General features: G+C 36.0%; 1 protein-coding gene across 1 annotated transcript in view; it reads left to right on the top strand.

The window, feature by feature from the left end:
- The first annotated feature begins 1441 nt into the window (after positions 1 to 1441).
- LOC150104469 (U6 small nuclear RNA (adenine-(43)-N(6))-methyltransferase) overlaps positions 1442 to 16725 on the top strand; it is a 64837-nt gene continuing 49553 nt past the window's right edge. Inside the window, exon 1 of the mRNA XM_090395647.1 lies at positions 1442 to 2083. Within this exon, the coding sequence (XP_090251773.1) occupies positions 1765 to 2083 (319 nt within the window). The 5' untranslated portion in view covers positions 1442 to 1764. The remainder of the gene's footprint in view (positions 2084 to 16725) is intronic.

Here is a 16725-nt window from a genome sequence, read left to right as displayed (position 1 = left end):
GCGTCACTAACAAAGTCATCAAGGCACTACCACACAAAGCCATAGTACATCTTGCAAACATCATAAACTCCATCCTCAAATGGCAGCACTTCCCTCAGTCATGGAAAATAGCCAACATCATCCCAATTCACAAGCCAGGCAAAGACCCACACCTACCAGAAAATTACCATCTCATCAGCCTGCTATCCAACTTAGAAAAAATAGCAGAGAAAATCATTCTCATCAGACTCCAAGATCATATCAACCAATTAAACATCATTCCACAAGAACAATTTGGCTTCCGGCAAGAACCACAGCACCACCCATCAGATCCATAGACTGGTAGAACACATCACTACAGGATTTAACTGGAATCAACACACCCGAGCTGTGTTCCTAGACAGCTCAAAGGCCTTCGATAAGATCTGGCACCAAGGCCTCCTTTACAAACTTATCATCACAAATCTTCTACTAAACATGATACATCTTATTAAGTCATACCTCACAAACAGGAAGATGCAAGTGAAAATAAATGATGCAGTCTCAATCCAACGAAAAATCCTGGCCGGAGTTCTTTAAGGATCACTGCTGGCCCCGATCCTGTTCAACATCTACATGGCACACATCCCTCAAAATCCCGTCATACCCGCCATCGCTCTCTATGCAGATGACACGGCTATACTAGCCAGATCTTCCAACCACATCTCGTGACCAAAAAACTACAAGACATCATCCTGAATCTAGAAAAATGGTTTGCAGACTGGCGACTACAATTAAACCCCCAGAAAAGCACAACGATACTATTCACAAGAAGACGAGAATCCCCCAAAGGAAGACGGAAGAGAAAAAAAAAAAAAAAAAAAAATCAGCTAACGCCTTTTTATTCCCGTATATACGGGAGTAGGCGAGGCCATTTAGCCCTATCTAACTTTTGGAGACTGAGTGGGCAGTTCAATCTCCACTGGTACCCAATCAGAGACAGATGGCCCAAGGCTATCACTAATTAAGCGGTACGCAGTGAAGAGAGACGGCTCAAATGTGCCGCCATCTCGTGGTCTCTAACCCTAACACAATATATTTTAATGTCTGAAAATAATGTGGGTTCTACGGTCGATTTTCTTGAGTTTACAGGACGAAAAACCCGAGTTTCCGGGAGGAAAAACCTGCTTGCCCGTGCCAGAGATCGACTAACTCGGGAACCGGTCGAAAAAAGGCTTAGAAAAATTTTCCTCTAGTCGCCGACTAGACTCGAAACCAAGTCTTCCTTCGTGCGGCCTAGCGCGATGGTGTGCAAACGCCACATCCACTGAGCTACACAGAGGTGACCGACAAACATCGTTGAACTTAATTCATATAACTTTAAACTGCATTTAAAAATTTCCCTACAATACAATCGTGCTCGGGCGATTGTGAGGTAGATGGCACTATAGTGCATACTCGGCAATGTAATGTTATTGGCAAAGAGCATTTTGCCTTCCTTACAAACGAAAATCATGTAGTATTTGCATTTTAGTTACTAATAATAACAATCTAAAAAAAAAAAAAAAAGTATGTGAGCGACAAATATAATCACCTTAAAGGAACATCTCGCATATTTTAAAATTTTGAGAACTGTTCTCAAACAAACAGATTTAGGTAAAATTATTATTATTTTTTTTTTTAGGAATTCAGAATTTAGTGCAAATTAAGTTGTGTTAAACTGTGTGAAAATAAATTGGTTTTCTTTTTCTGCTGTGACAACATAAACGTAATTCATTAATATTAAATGGCAACGCGGTTGACAGAATGGCATTTAATAGATTCATGCACACGCGTAATATTTACAGAAACCGGCCTGACTTCAAGCAACTTGCTATAAAATATCCTCAATTTCGAAACCATGCAATTCAGGATCTTTCTGGTAAAGTGCATATCGATTTCAAGGATCCTTCAGCATTGCGTGCTTTGACTTGTACCCTGTTAAAAAACGATTTTGGGTTAGAAGTAGACATTCCTCCACACCATTTGATTCCAACGGTACCACAGCGACTGAATTACATCCTGTGGCTCGAAGACCTGTTAAATGCAACTTCTGATCACAGTAGCATCACTGGAATTGATATAGGTAAGTACGCCTGTTAGAAACCCTACTCATCTGAGTTGATCATTTAAAAATAAAATCTTATGATTGTTATTTCCTACAGGAAGTAGGTGGAGTTCCTTTATTTCTAGCTTTGGAAGAGAGTGGTTAGCCTGTCCCCATCCTTCAAGCCTTCACTGATAGCGAATCTAGGCAATCAGGGAATGAAAGCTTTTCAGGAGCATACAGCAGAAAACTGCTCCCATCTTATGGCTCTAAATCCTGACACTTGTTATTGTCTGTAATATTGTGGATTTTTTTTTTTTTTTTAGTTTATCATATTTGAAAACTAATTCACGTAATCTTAATAGGCAAAATGATTTTAACCACATATAGTGGTGGTATAGAAATTTCTTTTGCCCTCAATCATATTGGTATATTAAGTATTGCACTTAAGTGGTTATTAATTTTTGGCGTGAAGAGATTTCCAAATGTAGTGTTGACGATATATTTATTTGATGCTAACATTCATTGTACATTTATGCAAACAACATTGTAAACCACTGGATTTACAGAGTAATTAATGTTGTTACATATGCTCTTAATTTACAAATTACTTGTAATAAATTTTGAACTTTTACATGCCAGTTTTCCTATCATAATGTGTACGATACAACAGCTACTTCATTCTGATAACTGAAATGACAGAAATCAAACAAAAAAAAACAAAAACAACAACATACAAACCAACAATGCATATACATGAAAGTGTTGTCTACAAAAACAGTTGAAAACAAAATAGATAACATTAATAAACAGTACAGTAATCATAACATAAGAAAACATGCAGGAGCAAAAATCACCCTTAATACTGCATCTGCATATAAAATGAAGAAATGTAAGCAAGAACTGAACGAAGAGGTTAAGTTATTTGTTTGTGTAGACATATAAAATGTCAAGGGAATCTGAGGCAGAAAAAAACAACAAAAATAGCCAAAGGAAACCTCTAAGTGAATAAAATCAATAACGTTAGTGGGAATCCTAGAACAACTATTGACAGAAACAAGAACATAAAAATGACTATCAACAAGTGAAAAAATAAACACTACCAGTGCCTACAGAATGCAACATATAACAGTCTTAGGTTACAAAGAACATGAAAAACAAATATTTTTTTTTGCTGTTATTTCTACATAATTTATTTACAACTGAAAATTTACAAACATATCCAAATAACACAAAATTACCACAAACACTCTTACCAAAAACAAATGATACACTGCCAAACACTCTTACCAAAAACAAATAATACACTACCAAACACCTCTAGTTTGTGGCCTTTGAACGCTAACATGACCTTTAAAATGTTGACAGTAAAATTAATATATCAGTGATTCTTACAGAAACAAAAATACCTTAGCAATACCATAAAGCCAGTATCAAAAATGTGGTTATCAAGAACCAAAGATACACTACCAAACATCTCTGGCTGGCATCCCTTAAAAATGCTAATCTGATAATTAAATGTCAGTGAAATTGATATGAAGTCTCCCTAACACAAAATCGTCTACTGGAATACAAACAAATGCCATCACTGAAAAAGAGAGAGAGAGAATAGCCATATAACACCACATTCATCATTCAAAAAAAAAAAATGAGCTGCCATTTCTAACAAAAAACAAACATCTTAAGGACATTGAAATCAAGATTTCACTGTACCCCCCAACTAGAAATTCTGTTACCAAGACCATTTATAACAAAGTAAAATAAGACAACTGTTAACACTACCTTCATGGTAAAAATTCACAAAGTGCCATTCTTAATTTTAAAACACAAACACCTTTATGAATATAATCACAACCAACTAATAGCATCATTTCTGGTGATGTTTATCATTCAGTGGTTTTCTTGATTTCTTGTTATGGGAAAGAAATAGCTGTTATCAACTTAGATTTGTGTATGCTAATTTTCTGTTAATGACCCATCTTTTGTTTATACTATAAATTAAAGATACCAAGAAATTATATACTTGGCTTAATCCTTTATCTAAGTATAAGCAAACGAAGTTTGCATCTGAAGTATTTTCAGGACTGGGGCAACATATATATAGAAGCTAATGACTTCACATAACTTGCCTTAGTATCCCATAATGCAAAGCACATATCCTTGCAGACATGTATAATGCTATGCATTATGGGAAAGGTCATTACTCAGACTGGTTTTGACCTTTATTGAGGTCTCATCAGTGGGAGCCAGACCCAGAAGTGATACCAAGGCTGAAGTAATGCAGAAGTCATATTTTCATATACAAGTAGCCAAAAGGTGTCACACCTTATTACTAAAATACTAAACCAAGGATTAAACCAAGAATATAATTTCTTTGTATCTTTAATTTATATATTAATACCAGTTGACTATAGAGCTTCTCATCATTACCCACCTTATAGTTCCACATGAGCCTTCTTGATAACTTTTTCCTGTTTGACTACTTTCCAGACCTCATGATCACTTTCACAATTGATGTCTGACCACAGATCCAAGACCCTAGTGATTTCACCAACACACGAAATCACTTGCTTTATACGTAAAATTTTCCAACTGTTATACAAGCAGAATAGTTACCACTTTAAAAACTAAATGTTCATAAAAGAAAAGTTACTTTTCTGACGTGTAATAATAAACAACTCATCCCACAAGATGGATTGATTACCCTATTATTGGAATGGATTCTCCTTCTTCTGACATGTGCAGAAGTGTTGAAGGGTCTCACATCTGTACGGTACCACACTTTTATCTCTTGTGGTCAGTGGCCTCCTTAGCAGCAATTCTTTGAGATGTCTTCACAACCTTTGCAATATATCCTTGGAACTTCAAATCTATTTTCATTCGTCCCAAGATTCCTTGTTTCTTCCACTTCTTTCAGTATAACCACACCAAGTGAGTATGAAGTATCCCTCTGTGGATCCCATTTTAATTGCCTTAAAAGATTGTTAAATAAGATAAGCAGTGACAGAAGGTGAAAATATTGAAGAGTAATGCCATGAGGAATATGTAGCAATACTTGAGGTGGAAAAAAGCATTGAATATCATCTACTTCAGCTTCTTTTCCACAGAAATATGAAATGTTGAAAGGGGAAGCAGGAGTAGATGATATTCAACCAGAAATGCTCAAATATTATTATTATTATTATCATCCCAAGACCCCATGGAGTCAAAGACCCATCTAGGAGGTCCTTTTGTCATACACACAGCTCATCATACCATGCCTTAAACACACTCAAATTCTTTGCAGACACCACCCTCCCTGGCAAGGTATTCCAGTCATTCACAACTGTGCATGCAAAAAATCTGCTTCTCACTCCCGTGCTCACACCTTCCTTATACAGCTTCCAGGAATGACCTCTGGTTCTTTACTTCTTTTATTGTAATGATTTCATTCCATTAAACATTACCACCATCTGTAAAGAGATCATAAGTATCTATTATAATTTTAAACACCAAATTAATGAAACAAAAGTTTTGAACTCTACCAGAGAGTTTATGAGAATAAACTTTTAGCATAAAAGTTGCCTTGGTTTGCAGTACTTCAAAGACACGGACTCTGCTACAAGTCATGTATTTCTCCTTTTATTGGTGCATTGATTAGGTTTCACTGGCCTGACACCTCCTTTGAATTATGGATTTTCATCAGAGACCAGGCAGAAATGCAAGATGGCAAAGACTTTCTTTTGTCTTTTAAGCAATGCAAGCCAAAGCAAATCCTATGCTGAAGTTTTATGCTTATAAACTCACTTGTAATATTCATAACTTTTATGTTTCATTTACTTGGTTATAAAATGATGACAGATATTTAATATCCTCACTATATATTACTAAGCTTGCCAAATCGAAGTCTTCTAGTCTTTGTATCTTGTATTATACTCAGTATGATTTTTTGCACCTAGTTAGGTGTACTGCATTATTACCTATGAAAAATTTTCTCTTAATGCCTTATTTTTATTCTAATTCTTGCATTGTTAATCTTGATGAATGCCCTCATACCATCCGAACATGTAATATTTGATGCTGCCCTTTGATTTTCATCAGAAAGAGATCAAAAGAATCTTGTCCAAACTGGATATCAAAAACTTTGGTCCTGATGGCAGTTCATTGATTCTGAAGTTTACACTCTTGATAACAAATTAATCTGTTATCTGTCAAGACTACAGTGTTATCAGATCGTATATTTCTGTCATTTAATCCATATCTCACTGTATTAATCCACCAAGACCTTGGTCTTCTTCAGAGTCTTTTTCTTGCCATTCTGGCAAAAACACTTGTTTTGCTAACCTTTCCTCTCCCATTCTGTTCAGGCAATCAGGCTACCTGAGATTAGCTCTAACACATTCCTCAATGTTGACAATGTGAAGGTCTTTCCTGATATCCTCATTTTAATATGATATTGTCATTAATGCCATCTGTTCACTCCCCTAATCTTTCTCAGAGCTCTCATATCTATAAATAAATATTTATATATTTATAAAATAGCTACCAGATCCATAAGTTAAATTTTTTTTTATAACATTGGTTGGTTTAAGGTTTAAACACTGTCTTGTGTACAGCTAGTTTGGTGTTTTAATTTCTTACTTATTCTATGAATTTATTCAATTGAATTCCTATCATATCAGCTTTACTAATTCTGTTGTCTATTTCCATATTTAATTTACCATCTTCACTGAAAATTGTGCCTAAATAGCTTAAATGTTTTATGTGTTCTGTAGGTTGTCCATTCAGAATGCAGTTGATGTTTTCTGTGCTTCTGTCTATTTTCATTGTCTTTGTCTTTTTATTGCTGATTTTCATACCAAATATATTATAGAAGTTATTCAGTTTAGAGAGAATTCTGTAGACTTATATGGATTTATTTAAGAGCCTAACATGTTATCTGCATGAAGTAAAGAGCTGAGATTAACAACTCCAGTTTTGATATCAAATTTAATACCAGTTTTCTTCATAATATGATCCATATAGATAATAACAGTGTAAATAATGTATACCCTTATCACACACCTGATTTTACATCAAACCCTCTTTCTGTGTCTCCTTCAGTTCAAACTGCTGACTTATAGCTTAAATAGAGACTATGCTTGATATAATGTCCCATTCTCCCATTTTGGAGCATTTTGAACAGCTTTCCTATTGGCACCTTGTCATGTGCCTTTTGCAGGTCTACAAAACTTAAATACAGATCTTTGTTGTATATACATGATTTCTCAGCAGTTTGTCGTAAAGTGAAAATCTGATCCTGACAACCTCTATTTGGTCTGAATCCAGCTTGTTTTTCACCAAGCTTCCCTTCCACAGTTTTTCTCAGCAATTTCTACTTACATAAATCTCTCAGTAATTCTCATATTCAGTTTTATTTCTCTTTTTATAGACAGGAACTGTAAAAGTTGTACTCCAATCTTCAAATTATTGTCAAAATTCTCATTTTCAATCCTTTCCAAAGTATTGGAAAAAATCATTAATAACCAACTTCTATACCACCTGGAAATCTCTCATGTAATAAATAATCACCAGTATGGATTATAACATTGTTAATCAACAGATGATCTTGTTGATGATGGGAGCTTCCTCAGTAGGCTTTGCAGCTACTGCTAGGTACCATAGATTTAAATTCTTACTCATTCTTTTTTCATTCTGTCTGTATCAGTGAATTTTTCTATATGACTACAAATCCAGTTCACAGGTTGTCACTGGCAGCACATTACACTCTTCTTTCCTGTTTTATAACTGGCAAAAAAATTATATGCATTTTAGTGATAATATCATCATCTATTTTCTGTTCATTGCTGGACAAGGGCCTCCCCCAGATTACTCCATTCATTCCTGTCTTAGCCTTTTGATGCCATTGAGTTCGTGCCATCTCTTTAATCTCATCCTCCCACCATGTCTTTGGTCTTCATGTAGCTCTCTTTCCATCTCTAGGATACCATTCTGATATCAACTTTGTCGTTTTTTGTGTGTTCCTTCTTGCAATATGGCCTGCCCATTGCCATTTGGATCTTTTAATGACTGTTATAAATTTGCTCACCCTGGTCTGAGCTCTGATCTTTCTATCTAGATATCAGTAATACTGAGTAGTGATATTTCCGCTTTCCTATGAGTAATCTTCATTACTCATAGGAAATTATTTAGTCAAAGTTGTTCCTCTTCTATATGTCATGACTGGAACTATACAACTGTCGAATATTTTTCTTTTAAGTCAGAGTGCTTTGAGTGCTTCTTGATGTTGTCCAAAGGCTATCCAACTAAGTTTAATTCTTAATTGTTTCCAGTTTATACTGTTGAAGTTAAAATCTCCATGTAGCCACTGCATAATGATCACTCACTGCCTAAACATTTCCTGCTGTTCACCCTCTGTATTCCCTGTCCTATAGTAACATGCTACTAAATATACTGTCCTGCCCACCTCACGCCATATGCTCTTCAACCATTAGTGCCATTCCTCTCCAAATCCTCTGTTCTGATAGGACACAACTTATCACTTATATGCATTTGTCTTTCCTATCATGATGAAATATGCTGTACCTTCCACTTCTATTCCTGTCAGTATATCATCTTCCATCAACCATGTTTTACTGATCCTAATAATCTTTGGACTAACTGTTTCATCTCCTTTATTCCTGATTGAAGATCCTAGAGACCTGCATTGGATGTGTTTAGGAGTGCACATCATCTGCATAAAGCAAAGAGCTAAGTTTGACATTATCCACTTCTAAGATTAGGTTTAGTATGACTTTCTTTCATCAAGTGATCAGTCCGCATGGTTAGCCTAGTGGCTTCGTGCTTCGTAACCATTTGCCTGGGGAAGGAGTGTCCTAAGTTCGATTCCTGTCAACGACATGAGGAGCTAAAGGATCTTCCTCAGCCATAGCCAAGTTAGCCGGTCTTGGGCATGGATAGCAGGGTTTTTCCCCCTGTTTATCTGAGGTTTTTCATCCCGCAAGCAGCCAAACCGGTCTGAGGACACACAAATTACAGTCAGGAATACTGACCCAGCCATAGGTCTGATTCGTAGCCTATGTTGGTTCCTGAGCCCGGATAAAATTTGGGGGGACTAGATGGTACCGTGAACTCCTGTAAAAGGGGGGGGGACGCAGTATCATCACACGGAATTTATTTATCAGGTGATCCACATTGATGTGAATAAGAGTGGAGATACTGTGCATCCTGGTCTTACACGTGATTTAACATCAAACCATCTTTCTATATTTTATTTCAATTTTAATTGCTGACTTACAACTTAAGTATACTGTGTATTGCTCTGTAGAATGATCCATTTACTTCATGTAATTGTAATATTTTGAAGGGCTTTTTTGTAGGCACCTTTTATATGCCTTTTCCAGATCTGCAAACTTAAACCCAGATAATTGTTATATTCTCATGATTTCTCAACTATTTGTTGTAAAGTGAAAATCTGATTTTGACAACCTCTGTTTGGTTCGAATTCAGCATGAAGTTTTTCTTTGTCAATATTTTGTAGCCTCTTCTCAAGTATGCTTGCATAAATCTGACACCTGGAACACTTAGTAGAGGGGGGAAAAATCTATTTTTCTAATTTAATTTTATTCTCATTTTTTATAGAAGGGAACTGTTAGGTCTTATGCTGTGTAACCTCTACAAAACTTGTATATCTCCATATTTAAGCATTTCTAGTCGAATATCATCTACTGCAGCGCCCTTTCCACATTTCAAGTTTTTATGGCTTTTTCTATCTCAAGTATTAATATATATATATATATATACATTCCTGTTTGCAGTCCTCTTGCAAATTTTCTACTGTTCTGTCATTACATGTTTTGTTTAAGTCTTTCAAAGTAATTAATTACTCCAGACATCTATGATATGCTTATCTTTTTTTTTTATATCACCTTTATCACCTTTGATTTCTTTTACAGTACTCTTTCCTCCATTTCTAAACTTTTTTCACTAGCCTCCAGAACATTTTTCCAGCATTCAGCATTCTAATATTTATCTTCTATATTTTGATATATTCAACATGAGGAGTAAGTGAGCAGAAGAGTTAGTAGTGGTAGTAGTAGTAGTAGTAGTAGGAACAAATTACTTGACTGGAAACAAGTAGAATGTGACACTGAATATCAAAAGGTTGTTGAGAAGCATAAAATATAATAGTGTCATAGGAAAGGTCTTCGATATCTTCCAGGTATAACAAAGCAGTGTAAAGATTATGAATGTGTTAGCAGAAATGTGGGAAGAGAAAGGGATGCCATGAATGTGTGGGTTCAGTTTAAAGAATGAATGCAATTGTATGAGGGTGCTTAAGGGTCAAAGCTGTATAACTGAGAGGAGACCTCCACATAGCCTTTAAAGGAATGCAGAGAACCGACCAGGCCTTCTGACCTAATGTCCAATCCTCACCTTCTCGTGGTGCACTGTGTTAGGTATCTGGCTCTGAACTATATCTGGATCTACCTGGATACTGAACGAACAAGGATGGGCTGGCAATTTGGGATTTAGCTGACCAAATTGTATTCTTATTGGCTTAAACCAAAATACAAAATGATGGAACAACATAACAGAATTCCATGCTGGCTGGGCATCACCCAGTTAAACAAGGCCACTCATTGTTTTTTGCCAGGGAACCAGAGCAAACAGCAAAAAGTCTGCTACTGAAACAAATCTGAAACATACCCCCCAACTTAACATCATCAGAGTTAAAGATCAGTACTATCAACATAAGAATTTATTCTAGCTTCATTTCTTTGCCATTCAGGCAAAGAAATGGAGCTAGCTGAGGAATTAGATAAGTACCAGATCGACATAATAGGGGTGACCAAGAAAAAAAAAAAGACAAAAACTGGTGAGATCTTTCTGAGCAATAAATACAAAATGTTATATTCAGGCAATGACAATCAAGGAAAAGAAGGAGTAGCCATAGTATTCAACACAAAATACGAGGCTAATCTTCTTGAATGGTAGTCAGTCTCAAGTAGAGTAATGTGGGCAAATATGAGAATGGGGAACTGGACAATGAGACTTATTTGTGCCTATGGTCCCACAAAAGGTTCTACTAAGGTAGAAGTGGAGGAATTTTTTTGATGCTTTAGAGAAAGCAACTAACGCAATGAAAAAGGGAAAGCTGGTCCTTGTTGGAATCTAAAGAGCAGAGTAGGAAATGATTGTCAGACTTACAAAAATATTTTGGGAAAATTTGGAGAAAAGAGCAAAAATAATAATAATGGCAAATATCTGTTGGATTTCTGCTCAGGACATGGACTGGTTATCACTAACACCACATTTCAAAATAAAAATGTGCACAAATGGAGAGAAGAGGTAAGGTATAAGAAAAGTCTCATTGACTATGTTATTGTTGATAGTGATGTTTTCCTCCCTGGTGCAAGACACCAGAGTATACAGAGGATTTGAAATTGGAAGTGATCACTATTTAGTCTTGAGCAGGATAAAATTGAATTTCATTTTGAAAAGCAGAACATTTAAAAAAGTTGTACAGTGAATAAAAGTTGTGCAGCTCTCAGATGTGAACTGTAGACTAAAACACACAAAGGTATTCAAGAAAAAATGAAAGTGTTTGAGAACAGGAACCAAACCTTGGAGATTCAGTGGCAAGCTTTTAAGAAAACATTGATTGATTCAGCCAGAGAGGCATGTGGTGAGGTTGTCTGCAGGGATAGAAAAATCAGAACTCTATGGTGGACACAGGAAGTTAAAGAGGCAGTAAAGAAAAAGAAGAAAGCATATCAAAAGTTCCTGGCAAATAAGTCAGCTTGTGCTCTTAGAGAATACAGAGACAAATGTAAGAAAGCTAAACACTGTGTAAAACTAGCTAAACAAAAGTCATGGGAAGACTTTGGTAAGAACATAGAAATAAATATCAAGAGGGTGGCAAGATATTCTGGAGGTTGTTGAAGAAGCTCATAAATGGAGGAATTAGAGATGATAAAGGTGACATGAAAACTGGAGAACAAGATATGGAGTAATTACTTCGAAAAATTGCTAAATGAAATGAGCAGTGATAGCACTGTGATAAAAAAAAAAAAAAAAAAAAAAACTCAACAGGTATTTTGATCACACATCAAAATTGGAGATGTTAATGTCAGCTCTTTGCTTTATGCCAACAATGTTATACTTCTAAATAAATCCACTAGAAGTCTGCAAGATTCCCTCACTAAATTGAGGAATACATATCCATACTTAAAGTAGAAAAAGCCTTGAAATGCGGAAAGGCAGCAAGAATAGATGATATTAGACCAAAAAGGCTGAAGCATGGAGGTATAAAAGTCTTACGATGGCTGCACTGCATAGTTCAGAAGGCCTTGACAGAGGGACGAATTCTCGATGATTGCGGTAGAGCTCTCATAATACACATATATATAAAAAGGGAAATAAAACTGAATTTGAGAATTACAGAGGTATTTCCGTACTGAGTGTTCCTGGTAAGATTTATGCAAGTATACTTGAGAAATGGTTGAGAAGGATTGTGGAAGAAAAGCTTGGTGAAGAACAAGCTGGATTCAGGCCAGATAGAGGCTGTCAGGATCAGATCTTCACTTTACGACATATAGTCGAGAACTCATGGGAATATAACAAAGATCTGTATTTAAGTTTTGTAGATCTGGAAAAGACGTATGACAAGGTGCCAAGAGAGAAGCTATTCAATATGCTACAGTTATATGGTGTCAATGGGGCATTATATCAAGCAATACTTCGTCTTTATTTGAGTTGTAAGTCAGCAGTTAGAATTGAAGGAAGTACATGAAGATGGTTTTATGTTAAATCTGGTGCACACAAAGATGTACATTATCCCCTTTGTTATTCATTATCTATATGGATCATATTATGAAGTAAAGTGGTATTAAACCTGATATCAAAATTGCAGATGTTAATGTCAACTCTTTGCTTTATTATTATTATTCCTGACACCTCCAAGGAGTCTGAAGACTCGTCGCGGGAGGACACCTCCAACTTTATGCCAACAATGTTATACTTCTAAATAAATTTGCAATAAGTCTGCAAGATTCCCTGACTAAATTGAATAAATGTTGTAATAGATATGGTATGAAAGTCAGCAATAACAAGACAAAATAATGAAAATAGGCAGAAGCATTGAAAATGTCAACTTCATTGTGAATGGAGAACTTGTGGAACAAGTAAAACATTTCAGCTACTTAAGCACGATTTTTATTGAAGACGGTAAATTAAATATGAAAATAGACAATAGAATCAACAAAGCTGGTATGGTAGGAAGTCAATTGAATAAATTCAAATAAAATAAGAGAGAAATTAGTCGGAGTCGGAACACTAAATAAGCTGTATACAAGACAGTGTTCAAATCAGTTTTTACGTATGGATCTGAGAGCTGGGTCAGAAGTAAAACACTTGACCAAAGACTAGAGACTGCAGATATGAGAGTCCCCTGAGAAAGATTTGAGGCATGAACAGATGGCATCAATGACAATATCATATTAAAAACGAGGATATTAGGAAAGATGGTTTTTGGTGTGAGTTATTTGGAAAGGCTGCTGCTGAAGGGAGAGTTATGAGTGCTAGAATGGATCTGAGCAAGTAAGAAGTCACTTCTTTTTTTATTATTTGTAGATGCATGTATTGGTTTCGTAATGTTTTTAAGCAGTCATATATGTGCATAAATGATATAAAGAAGCATTTATGTATGTCATATACAAGGAAAACATTTAAAATAATTTTTCATAAGCAAATGCTTATGAGAAAATTCTTGATTGTACAAAACGGGCTTAGTGGTGTGGTCATCAATCTGCACCATTAAAAGTTTTTCCATTTTGGCATTAAGATTTGTTAGGTTTATGGATAACTGTAGGTATTAACTGTGGGAGTACTTTTCACTTCACTAAGAACTTCATCTTTGTTTTAAACTACTGTAACAACAGTACTGTGAAGTAAGTTTAGCCTGTGGCCTATCTCGGTGTTCATTATATCATCATCACTAAGTGTAATAATTTTTATCTTAGTATTTAATGTAATAGGTTTATGCATCTTCTTCTTTTCATCACGGGAAGCAACAATCCTTATTTTGAATTTTATCTGCCATTATTCACAACATTAAAATAAAAGAATAGTTATAAACAGTTTATAATTCACAGGGGTGCTTAAGGGTCAAAGCTGTATAACTGAGAGGAGATCTCCACATAGCCTTTAAAGGAATGCAGAGAACCGACCAGGGCTTCTGACCTAATGTCCAATCCTCACCTTCTCGTGGTGCACCCTGTTGGTTATCTACGTTGATACTGAACGAACGAGGATGGGCTGGCAATTTGGGATTTAGCCGACCAAATTGTATTCTTATTGGTTAAACCAAAATAAAAAATGATGGTACAACATGACAAAATTTCATGCCAGCTGGGGCGTCGCCCAGTTAAACAAGGCCCCCGTTGTTTTCGCCAGGGAGCCAGGGCGAACAGCGAAAAGTCAGCTACTGGAACAAATCTGAAAACAAACCCCAACTCCACATCACCAGAGTTAAAGATCGGTACTATCAATGTAAGAAGCCTGAATGGCAAAGAAATGGAGCTAGCTGAGGAATTAGATAAGTACCAGATCGACATAATAGGAGTGACTGAAACAAAAAAGACCAAAACTGGTGAGATCTTTCTGAGCAATAAATACAAAATGTTATATTCAGGCAATGACAATCAAGGAAAAAAAGGAGTAGCCATAGTATTCAACACAAAATATGAGGCTAATCTTCTTGAATGGCAGTCAGTCTCAAGTAGAGTAATGTGGGCAAATATGAGAATGGGGAACTGGACAATGAGACTTATTTGTGCCTATGGTCCCACAGAAGGTTCTACTAAGGTAGAAGTGGAGGAGTTTTTTGAGGCTTTAGAAAAAGCAACTGACACAATGAAAAAGGAAAAGTTGGTCCTTGTTGGGGATCTAAATAGCAGAGTAGGAAATGATTGTGAGACATACAAAAATATTTTGGGAAAATTTGGAGAAAAGAGCAAAGCTAATAATAATGGCAAATATCTGTTGGATTTCTGCTCACTACATGGCCTGGTTATTACTAACACCATGTTCCAACATAAAAATGTGCACAAATTCACATGGAGAGAAGAGGCTAGGAATAAGAAACGTCTCATTGACTATGTTATTGTTGATAGTGATGTTTTCTCCCTGGTGCAGGACACCAGAGTGTACAGAGGATTTGAAATTGGAAGTGATCACTATTTAGTCTTGAGCAGGATAAAATTGAATTTCATATTGAAAAGAATAACATGTAAGAAAGTTTAAAAGCGAATAAAAGTTGAGCACTCTCAGATGTGAACTGTAGACTAAAATACAGAAAGATTATTGAAAAGAAAATGAAAGAGTTTGAGAACAGGAATCAAACCTTGGAGATTCAGTGGCAAACTCTGAAGAAAACATTGATTGATTCTGCCAGAGAGGCATGTGGTGCGGTTGTGTGCAAGGATTAAAAAATCAGAACTCCCTGGTGGACACAGGAAGTTAAAGAGGCAGTGAAGGAAAAGAAGAAAGCATATCAAAAGTTCCTGGCAAATAAGTCAGCTTTTACTCTTACAGAATACAGAGACAAATGTAAGAAAGCTAAACAGTGTGTAAAACTAGCTAAACAAAAGTCATGGGAGGACTTTGGCAAGAATATAGAAAATAAATATCAAGAAGGTGGCAAAATTTTCTGGAGGTTGTTGAAGACGCTTAGGAATGGAGGAAAGAGTGCTGTAAAAGGAGATGATAAAGGTGACATGAAAACAGGAGAAAAAGATATCCTTGAAGTATGGAGTAATTACTTTGAAAAACTGCTAAATGAAACAAGCAGTGATGACAACACAGTGATAAAAAACACTGACCAGGCATGCAGTCACGAATACATATCCATACTTGAAGTAGAAAAAGCCATCAAAGGCTTGAAATGTGGAAAGGCAGCAGGAGTAGATGATATTTGACCAGAAATGCTGAAGTATGGTGGTATAAGAGTCTTACAGTGGCTGCACTGCATAGTTCAGAAAGCCTGGACAGAGGGACGAATTCCCAATGATTGGAGTAGAGCTCTCATAGTACCCATATATAAAAAGGGAAATAAAACTGAATGTGAGAATTACAGAGGTATTTCCCTACTGAGTGTTCCTGGCAAGATCTATGCAAGTATACTTGAGAAATGGTTGAGAAGAATTGTGGAAGAAAAGCTTGGTGAAGAACAAGCTGGATTCAGGCCAAATAGAGGCTGTCAGGATCAGATCTTCACTTTACGACAAATAGTCGAGAAAGCATAGGAATACAACAAAGATCTGTATTTAAGTTTTGTCGATTTGGAAAAGGCATATGACAAGGTGCCAAGAGAGAAGCTCTTCAATACGCTGCAGTTATATGGTGTCAATGGGGCATTATATCAAGCAATACTTAGTCTTTATTTGAGTTGTGAGTCAGCAGTTAGAATTGAAGGAAGTACAGGAAGATGGTTTAATGTTAAATCTGGTGTGAGACAAGGATGTACATTATCCCCTCTGTTATTCATTATCTATATGGATCACATTATGAAGGAATGTGGTATTAAATCTGATATCAAAATTGGAGATGTTAATGTTAGCTCTTTGCTTTATGCGGATGATGTTATACTTCTAAATAAATCTGCTACAAGTCTGCAAGATTCTCTGACTAAATTGAATAGC

The sequence above is a fragment of the Typopeltis vanoorti genome, chromosome 7 (genome assembly GCF_054136105.1).
Source record: "Typopeltis vanoorti isolate ZY-2024b chromosome 7, IOZ_Tvanoo_1.0, whole genome shotgun sequence".
NCBI lineage: Eukaryota > Metazoa > Arthropoda > Arachnida > Uropygi > Thelyphonidae > Typopeltis > Typopeltis vanoorti.
This window is presented reverse-complemented; position numbering and strand designations above follow the sequence as displayed.